Genomic DNA, 10,099 nt, shown 5'->3' with positions numbered 1-10,099 from the left:
TAACAGTCCACACACCATTGTCATCATCAGAAGCATCTTCTACTTTCTTTTTTTTTGTTTGTTTGTTTGTTTTTTTAAAAAAAGGGGGGGAGTTTTGGAAGCTTCGTATGAAAGTACAGTGTAAAAACTAGCCTAGCACTAGAATGGAGTCGCCCGTTACTATGGATAGCATGCACCCGCTCGCACCACCACCCCCCAGCCCTCCCGCAGCCCGCACCCCCCGGCGGGCCCCGGCCCCAGCCCGGCCCTGCCCCGGCCGCTCCCCCCGGGCCGCCCCCGCGGCGGCGGCTCTCAGGAGAAGATGCGGATGGCCTGGGTGACGGCGCTGTGGCAGACCGGGCACTGCGGCTCCGTCTTCTCGCAGATGCGGTTGGCGCACTCCATGCAGAAGAGGTTGTGGCCGCAGGGCACCAGCGCCGCGATCACCTCGCTCTCGAAGCAGACCGAGCAGTCGCGGCTGCCCTTCCGCCGCACGCCGGACGAGGAGCAGGACGAGCTGGACGAGGAGCTGGAGGACGAGGAGGAGGAGGCCGAGGAGTCGGAGGGCAGCCCCGGCAGGTGGGAGCCCAGCCCGTTGGCGTACAGCGGGTAGGAGGCGGCCAGCAGCCGCCCGCCCGGGTCGCTGCGCACCCGGCGCGCCAGCGGGTGCTCGGGCCCCGCCGCGCTGCCGTGCAGGGGCGGGGAGAGCCGCGCCGGGGGCGGGGCGCCGCCGCCCCGCCGGGGGCCGCTCACCAGCAGCGCCAGGTTGGCATTGGCGGGCGCGGCGCCCGGGAAGGCGGCGGCGGGCGAGGGCGCGGGCGAGGGCGGCGCGGCGGGGCCGCGCTCGAACTGCGGCCAGATGAGGGCGGCCCCCGGCGGCGGGGCGGGCGCCAGGTCGAAGCCGGGCGGCGAGTCGAAGGGCAGATCGGAGCAGCAGTCCGGGGAGGAGAGGACGTCGCCGCCGCCCCCGCCGTACACGTAGCCGTTGGCGCTGTTGTTGTTGTTGTTGCCGTTGTGGGTGAAGCTCAGCGCCGGGCTCGGGGGGCTGTAATCGGCCAGGCGGGCACCGCCGCCCCCCCCTGTGCCGCCCCCGAAGTAGGAGTCGGTGGAGGCGCTGCCCAGCGAGCTGGAGCTGTCGTTGCGGTAGTTGCAGAAGGGCTTGCGGCCCGGGGTGGGCGTGATGCTGGGCGGCGTGGGCTTGCTCCAGAGGCTGCCCGTGCCGTTCAGCTCGAAGCCTACATCCGTGCCGTTGGCGTGGAAGTCGTTCTCGTCCGTCAGCTCGATGATGCCGCCGGTGCGCATGGCGATGTGCGCCTCGATCTCCTCCCGGGCCCGGTCCACGTTCTCAGGCATGCCCGTCACCTCAAAGACTGGCTCCTTGTCCCGGCTCGGGGTCACGATGTAGGTGTGCGTCTGTTGCTGGATGCGCTTGATGGTGGCCCCCTTGGGCCCCACGACCAAGCCCACCACACGATAAGGCACCCGCACCTGGATGGTGGTTTGGCCGGGCAGGTTTGGGGGGCCAGGAACAGTGCCGTTCAGGGCCGTGTTCTTGTTCCGCGAGGCTCGGATCATGGAGAAGTGCTCAGCTGCTGAGATGATCTCCCTGCGGGCCATGGCCACATCTTCCTTTCTGCCCGTCACAACAAAGAGCGGCTCCTCCCCACGAACTGGGGTCTTGATGTAGGTGTTGGTCTTTGCCCGCAGAGCTTTGATTTTGCAACCTGGGAACGAGACGTGGGAGATGGAGGGCGAGGGGAAGAAAGTGGCGGGGGGAGAGAACCGGTTACAATCTATTATTTGGGTGCAGCTAGGGAGAGGAGACCAAACACACCCACCTGAAAGACATTGCCCCCGACCCCAGGTGATCGTTGGCATCTCATCCATGAGCCCCAGTCACGGTGTAAAGTCATGTCAGCCCAGAGCCCTGGCACACACCCAAAGGCATCGCAAGTGGTCACCAACACATCTCCCATGCAAACTGCCCCAAAACTACCAACGTGCAGCTCACAGGAATGGCACCAAAAAAAAAAAAAAAAAAAAGAGCGTGCAGAAAAACTGCACGACCAGAAAAGAAAAATAAAATGCAAGCAGACCGAACAAACCAACACACCCGCCAGTCTGCATTCCTGCTCGGCACTTTCCTTTCGGAAAAATATAATCAGTTTTTAAGAAGGTGAGGAGCAGCTGCTGTACCGAATGAGCCACATTCCCCACTGCGGATGCTTTATTCCAATCCCATTGTTCCACTTCCCCACTCAATTTCTCTTCCTTAAAAATAATCCACGATTTCTAACTTCGGGGGAAAAAAAATAATAATAGCACCGAGGCTCCCATTTTCTTTCCGTTCCCTCTTGCAAATCTAACTTTTGCAGCCGGAGGAAAGGAGCAAATTTTATAATTTTCGCGATATTATTTTATTTTCCCTCCCGGCAGCTGAAAGTGCATCTCGAAACTGATGCACAACGCTCCTCGGAAACATCACGTCTGCTGCACTTTCTTTGTCTGGGGGAAGCCGGCACCGGCCACCACCGAACAGCTGCAGTTTTCGTGGGAATGGCCAGTGTCGCATCTGAGCCGCCCGCCCGGCAGCGCGGAGGGGAGACCTGCTCCCCACACCCCCTCGCATGCAGTCACCCACCTTGTCTCCCCACTATCTCAGCGACATGTTCCGAGCTGGGCACCGGGACGCATTCAGTCATGTTCACGCTCTTTTTCCGAGGCTCGCTGTCGTAAATGGAGCCCGTCTCGTCGTTGTCCAGCCCCAGCAGGGAGAGCTGATCCAGGGCGATCTGAAGGGCTCTTTGGTCATCCAGGGTCTCTCCCCCTCCACCACCGCCGCCGCCGCCTCCGCCGCCGCTCCCGTTCCTCTCCATGTCTGCAAAAAGCGAGCTGGGCATAGTCCCTGTGTGTGTTGCACCCTCCTCCTGCACTCGGCTCAGTAGTAAAAGATCAGACACAAAGGAAAACCCAAGGCAGATGGCCAGCAGGAGAGAAGAAAAGGGAGGGTGGGCGACTGCTGGAGACCGGGGATTTGTTGCCTTTTGCTTGTATATTTTGTATCTTTTTTGCTTTTTTTTTTTCCTCCTCTCAGTGCAATCCGGTTTATAAGATGTTCTCAGGACCCCCCTCCCGCGGCTCCCCCCCCCCCGAGGTTTTTTTTTTCTTTTTCCTTTTTTTTTTTTTTTTTTTTGTCGGCTGGGGGTGGGGTGGGGGGGTGGGAAGAGGATAGCGAGAGGAGCTCCGATGGCTTCCCCCCCTCGAGTTCCTCGCCGGCCACAATGCCAAGCGACGGCAGCGTTTCTTTAAGGAGCCCCTCCCAGGCTCCACTCCACTCACTCAGCGCTTTTTTTTTTTTTTTTTTTTTTTCTCCCCTCCTCTCCCCTCCTCTGTCTGAGGCACTGCTGCAGCCAGACGGCTCTGGAGAGGCGGGCACAGGGAGGGAGGAAGGGAGAGAGAGAGGGAGGGACAGGGGGGCGCGCCGGGCGCCGCAGCGCAAGCGGCGATCGCTGACAGCCCCGCGCCGCCGCCGCCATCGCTGCGTGCGCCCATTGGCCGGGCGCGGCCCCCCCCGCTCCCCGCGCCGGCTCCGCTCTTTGTTGTCGGGTGCGGAACAACACCGGCCCTCGCTGGCGGTTCCCGCGGCCCGGCGTGCGCCTTTTGTCCGCGGGCTGCCCGGCTCCTCGCCCTCCGTGTGTTGTCCCCCCCGCGCCGGCCCCTGGGGCCGGCGGGGGGGGGACAACACACGGAGGGCGAGGAGCCGGGCAGCGGTTGGGCTCTTTTTTTCTTTTTGGCGGGGGGTGTGTGCCGACATGCACGGTCACCGCGGTCCTTTGTGTGCCGCCCGCCTCTCGCCGTCACCGGAGACCCCACACCCCGCCTTGCCGGGCGGCGAGCAGCGATCGAGGCCGGCAGGACCACGGTCCCAACCGCGGGCTGCTCCGGCGCAGCCGCCCCTCAGGGACCCGGCGGCCGCAGCCCCCGAGCGGCCCGGCTCCCGCGCAGCCCCGCCCTGCGCGCTCTTCCTGCGCACTGCGCCTGCGCGGCGGCCGTGAGGAGCGGCTGGGCCCGGCGCGGCTCCCTCCGCGGGGACCCACGGGCGGGAAGGGGCCGAGCGCTGAGGAGGAGCGGCGGCGGGAGCCGTGTGGGGCCGGCGGCTGCCCCCAACCGCGGTCTCCTGAGAAGCGGGAAGGCAGCGCCTGCGGGCCCGGGGGCTTCCTGGTCCTCCCTGGAGGCCTCACAGCCGAGAGGCCGCGGGGAGGCAGCGCCCCGGGCTCGGTGCATCCCGGCGCTGCGGAGGTGACGGCGGTTACTCCAGTGCCACCGTGTCGCGGCCTTTGGCCTCCGGCACCCGGCTGCCAGGCCGGCCTGCGTGGGGATGGAGCGGCTGACACCTGTCAGTCTGCAGCGTGACTGACAACGCGCTCGCCGGCTTCCCTCACCTCGCAGCTTCAGCGTTTCTGCTTTGTAAAAGTCCGACATGGAAGAATGCATCACACAGAACTGCCAAAACGTAATTTCGCAAACGTCTTACGTCCATTTTGCTAAACCACTAGAAAATAAGTCACACCTGCCTCTTCTTTGGGCTTTGTGTGACCAAATCACTTCATTTCACCTCTGCCTGCACAGGACCCCTCAACCAATAAAACCAGCTTTTTCACCAAGTACCGTGCCACAAAAACGTTCTTTCAATCTGGTGAATAGACATGAAAGTGTCCTTGTTCTCATGAACACCACCATTACCTCTTAATTCTCCAGCTTTTCTCCATGTATCTATAAGGACTCACATTTACTGAGTCCTTGCCAGCTGTCAGGTACAAAAGACTGACTTTTTCTTACTTCAGAGAAATCAAATACCAAGTAATTGTTTTCCAGTATCAAGTTTGACGGGGACAGGCGTTTACAAGTGCACACAGATCTGTTTAGCCAGCTGCCTGTACAAACGAGTGTAACAAGTCACAGGTAATTGTTTACATGCAGTGTTTATTGCAAATTACTGTCACTTCCTCAGGATGTTTGCATGTTTTATAACAAAGCTCCAGTGGATTGTTTTCTAGCAAGGGTATACACTGGTGATGTCCTTTTGTAAGTGCCTGGCTTGCCCCATCAACCAAGGAAATTCTGTAGTTTTATATTTAAAAGATGACTTGTTTTACAAATTTACACTTGCATAGGCAGCAGTGGTGGTTTCCATAGGGGATAAATAAGAGATTACTTATAAATGCTCAATGATCTAGAAGGCTCTTAACTATTTTCAATATTGAGCATTTTTTTTTTTAACCAGAGAAAAAGCAGATGGACAGAACCTTTGACAACAATAAAAATAAAATGTCTGCTTCTTTGCTGTCTTTTTAACTCAAGGACTCTAAAATCCGTGAGGCGGAAAATAACTGTACCCATTTACCAGACAGGGGCAGAGAGGACAGAGGGAACGACATGGCAACACAGAGGGTTATTGTTGTTGAAGTCCAGCAGTGAGGGGCACAAATACTGAAACGCAGAGATGTAAGGAGCGTGGTTGCGTTATCCTTGGATTTTACCTGTTTGTCGTTTTGTTTATTCTCCTGATTCATATTATCCTCTTTTTTCTCCCTCCCCCTTCCCACCCCATCTGTTCGTGTTTCTGCCCAAGATCACTATACTGTACTGAACACCCATGTACTAAGGAGAAAAAGGAAAACAAGTTATCTTCAGATTTATATTCCTCTATAGGAAAAAGTCTTCTTAAACCCAGATTCTGTGCTGATCTGGGTTTATTTTTTAATGTGAAGCTATAATTAAAAATGCTTAAAATGCATTTCAGAATAAGCATGGTACTTTCTGAGGGCAGGGGGAGAGGGAGATGCATTTCTGGGAGCCTACGTGTGCACTGGTGTTTGAAGCCTCCCATGAATCCTGTGGAATGGTCCAACATCTTGAGGGCTATTGCTTTTTTACTGTTTTAGAAAACATTTAAGAGCAAAGTACAGGGAATAATAACAACAATAAAAAAGTTTTACTGATGTACCTTAAAACACGCATGCATCAACAGTACAGCCCCCCGGGACCACAGAATCCATGCAATAGCGTGCTCGTGTGGCAACAAGCAATTCACACAAGATTCATACGACTCTACTGACTCCAAAGAAGTATTTCTTCAAAATAACTTAATCAGATCTAAATTAAAGTGTTATCTGTCTACCTAAGTGCTTTTGTTCCATGAAACCTTGAAACATATGCAGAATTATAGTAAACTCCACCTCTAGGGGAGAGACCAACCGTCTACCTACCAATTTACAGCAACTTAACAAAAGCAGGAAGGGAGGATATATTACAGGCCATATTACAGGACTCATTGCAGGAGGAGTGTAATTCTCAGTCCTTTTAGTTTCTCTCTGTTATCATTTCCCATTTGTGACAGAGGCAATAAAACTTCCTTCCTCCGACCTTTATTTAATTAAAGTGTAAGGTCTTTGGGGCAGGGAGCTTACTGTGTGTATATACACAGCACCTAGCATGGGGAGGTCATGAATTAATCTGAGACCTTTAAATGCTACTCTAAATACAAAGCATTAGCAATAATAAGAATAGGATACAATTTTCATCTAGAATAGATGGGACCTCTGTTTTCAATGTATCATCACAAAGAATAAATTACATGCATCTCAGGGAATAACTAAATTAAGGGTCAAGGAAAAGTATTTCATATGAGAGACATGCAACTCCACTCTATCCCAGTTGCTTATGCTTAAGGACACTGCTGCCTTCTGTTACAGCATTTACTGTAAAATTCTTATTTGCCATAATCTTACAAAATAATGTCTCAAATCCCACAGGCCACATCATCAATAAGATTTGGAGTACAGTTTATTCTGAGACAGTGCATGTGATTACTGTGGTAACATACTCAAATTAACCTTTTGCATGTGCAATAAACTGCAATTAGCAATCTGCAGACAAATGACAAGTTCCTTCATTTCCTGTCATATGTAGCAATACACAAGCCAGATTTCCTATTGAATCCCATATTAACCTACATTCAGTGGCAGTGAAATCTCAGAGCACCGTGTCAGAATTGATCATCTTTCAATGATGTTAGCTCCACCTCTTGACAGTTCTAGACAAGATATTTATAAACAACTCATCCAGAATCTGCACAACTGCAGCTGAAAATGTTTATTATTTTTCCACCAGTTGATCCACCTCTTTGGATGCTTTATGCTAAGGGATGGGCAGAGCTCTCAAAAACAGTATGGTTGTGTTAATAAATGACAAGAAATAAAATGGAGATGGAGTAGTGAGTGGCTTTGTGATACATCTCTGAGATGGAAGGAGGCTCAGGGGTATGGAAGCTGCAGAAGTGCCTCTTTCCCTCACGATAAGGAGTGTCACATCAAAAAATACAAACGAGGAGATGATGTTGATGATTTTCCCCACATGGACTTTCATCTTCGTAATTCTACACCTCTCTTCTGTAACAGCAGAATTCATGTGCAAAATATTTTTTTAATAACAAAGATCTTCTGGGACAACTTGTAAGCAGCAATTTTGCCACAAACCAGAAAAAGTCACAGACCTTTAACAGTCACAATCAGTTTCTGAAAAATGTTTATACAGTACTGTAAACACATACCAGTTGCTTATGGCTTTACTAAACTAAAATTTTTGTTTCCAGTACATTAAAACAACAACAAAAATTGTAATAGTCATCACATGCAGTACTTTCTTCATATGTGTTTGCTATTAGTTTTACATGAGTGATTAGTGTGTGCATGTGTGTAGGGGACGAACTGCCTTATAAGAATGCCATTTTGGTTAACATGAGTGATGGAAGGCAATTCAAAAAGCATAAAGATGCCTTTATAATAAATCAGAACTAACCAGCCGGATCACCTGCCCACTTCAAAACTCTCCACCTGGATTGTGAGTGGCCTCCTTCATTTATTGTTCCATTCTGTGTCTCGCTTGTGAGCAAGGGTTATCGCACCATATATCTGAATTAAATGGCATTTAACAACCATGCAGACCAGAGTTCGAAAATGAAAATCACTTCTGCCTCTCCTTTGCTCTCCCATTCTGTGGTTGGAGTCCAGCCTTCCAGGCTGCTCCTGTGTGCAGCCTCTCATGGAGCGCTGCTCTGTGCGGCTGCCAGATTGGAGCTCTTTGTTACCGTGGCCCTTGGGCCAGTATCCACTGTCTGATGCAGCGCTGGCATCTCAGTCTGTAAAGCACCTATCACACTTGCGGGCACTATTAAACAGTGGCTAGATTAAAAAATATATATATATCTATATATATATCTGCCTGCTTAGACAGCGCTAGATAACTCATATATCTGTGAGGTAGCTCATAACCTTGAGTCTTTTTTCATCAGTTTTAATCTCTGAAATAGTAAATTATAATTAAATTTTAATTTAATTTTAATCTCTGAAATAGTTAATTATAATTACGATCATAAAACATGTACAACCTTTGCTGATTCTCTCCTCCAGCCCCCCTTCCTTACTCAGTGCTGCTACAAGAAGAAAAAGAAAATAATTGTCTCTTTAATGCTAATTGTTTATAACCTTCTTTGCGCAGAGACTATGTTTGTATACAGTGCCTAGGCAAAATCTAGGCACAAATGCAACACTCGTAATAAATGAGTGAATAATGTATCCCTGATCATAATCCCAGTGCTCTCCAATAAAAGAATATCTAATTCCTGTCACAGAATTGCCGTGTAGGTTGAAGTTCAGCATATAAATACACATGGGAAAAAGATTAGATTTTAATTGATAAGTATTAATCATCATTCATTTCTGTCTCTGTGGGAAGCATGATGTTAAAACATCTAGTTAATATACTGTATAATGGATAACCTTGAGGCAGAAGCTCTTGCATCTGTCTCTATCCAAGAAAAAATGTCAACATCAGCCTTTGTTGTAGCAAAATACCCTCAGATCTGAATGGAGTTGCTGCTGCTGGAAAATTGACTGTCTCCAGTGCAATCCTTCGTAGCCTGGGTCTGCTGCCTAACCTGGAAATGGGGGCAAATTAAAAATCTTTATCTGTGAACACCTGTACTTAGGAATGTTTGAAATCTGGTCTGGGTCAGAACGCTGTGTTTGTGCTGCATCTCCACCCTGAACAAACACATTTCTCATGTGATGCTCTCACTGCGACCACAAAGCTAGCACTCAAAAGAGCGTCATTGAAGATATTTGGGCTGTTCATTGAGAACAAAGCCATTAATGATTAATACTATGGTAGGAGAAAATGTAGCAGCATTTCTTGGCAGCTGAAATGTGGCAATGTGTGTCCTACATGCAAAAGACCCACAAATACCTTTAGCTCTTCTTACATAAGATGGTTCCTATTAGCTCATGGGAGGAAGAGTCAAATCCCCCAAAATTACAGGAAAGTGAAGCAGATTTTCATATCTAAAACTGGATATATACAATACCTCTCTCTCTGATTGACCCAGCAGATGCAGAGATGCATTTACAAATCAGAGACATTACTGTCCCAGCAGATGCTGCAAAGTTGTCACTGACACAAACGCTTACTGTCCCCACAGATCTGTGTTTTGGGAGAGAATTTTCGTACCACAGACACTACTGTCCCTACAGAACCACATCTGCTGGCAGAGTTATTGTTTCACTTACTCTTCTGCCTCCAGCAGATGTGAGAGATTGCCAGGACGACAGGCATTTCTGTCACAGTGCATCTCCATCTACAGGGAATTAAATTGCAACTTAAACTACTGTTCTTCCTGAGCCTTTAGCGTGGACGGTACTGCCAGGGATGAAACAATATAAACCAATGAAAATATAATGCTGGGCACCTAGAATATCACCATTAACCACCTAGATATGGCACTTAGCAGTGCTGTATTTGGGGATGTGTCAGGAGGTGAAAAAGAATTACTTGTGCCCCTCTCCCACCCCGCCTTTAACAAGTATTCATTCTGAGGAACAGAAAACATCTGATGCCACTTTTGTATAATAGATCCAAGAAAGCACAAGTCATTCATACCTACAAGTTGCCAGCCTTAGGGCCCTACTGCAGGGACCAGGCGTGTGAGCTAGGTCCTCTTCAGCTCGCTTTTGAACAGATGCCTCCAGTTTTGCTGGAGGCGCTTTGCATGAAAAGTTTCAGA

At 50.5% G+C, this 10,099-nt stretch overlaps 1 protein-coding gene across 1 annotated transcript; it reads right to left on the bottom strand.

Moving 5' to 3' along the window:
• Positions 1–291: 291 nt before the first annotated feature.
• MEX3B (mex-3 RNA binding family member B) lies at positions 292–3,057 on the bottom strand. Its single transcript, XM_065641852.1, has 2 exons — positions 2,621–3,057; positions 292–1,703 (listed from the first exon to the last, which is right to left on the bottom strand). The coding sequence occupies exons 1-2, from the start codon at positions 2,877–2,879 to the stop codon at positions 292–294; spliced, it is 1,671 nt and encodes a 556-aa protein (XP_065497924.1). The 5' UTR covers positions 2,880–3,057.
• Between the last annotated feature and the right edge of the window lie 7,042 nt (positions 3,058–10,099).

The sequence above is a fragment of the Caloenas nicobarica genome, chromosome 10, assembly GCF_036013445.1.
Source record: "Caloenas nicobarica isolate bCalNic1 chromosome 10, bCalNic1.hap1, whole genome shotgun sequence".
Taxonomy (NCBI): Eukaryota; Metazoa; Chordata; class Aves; order Columbiformes; family Columbidae; genus Caloenas; species Caloenas nicobarica.
Note: the sequence above shows the minus strand (reverse complement) of the source record. Positions and strands in the feature narration are given on the sequence as shown.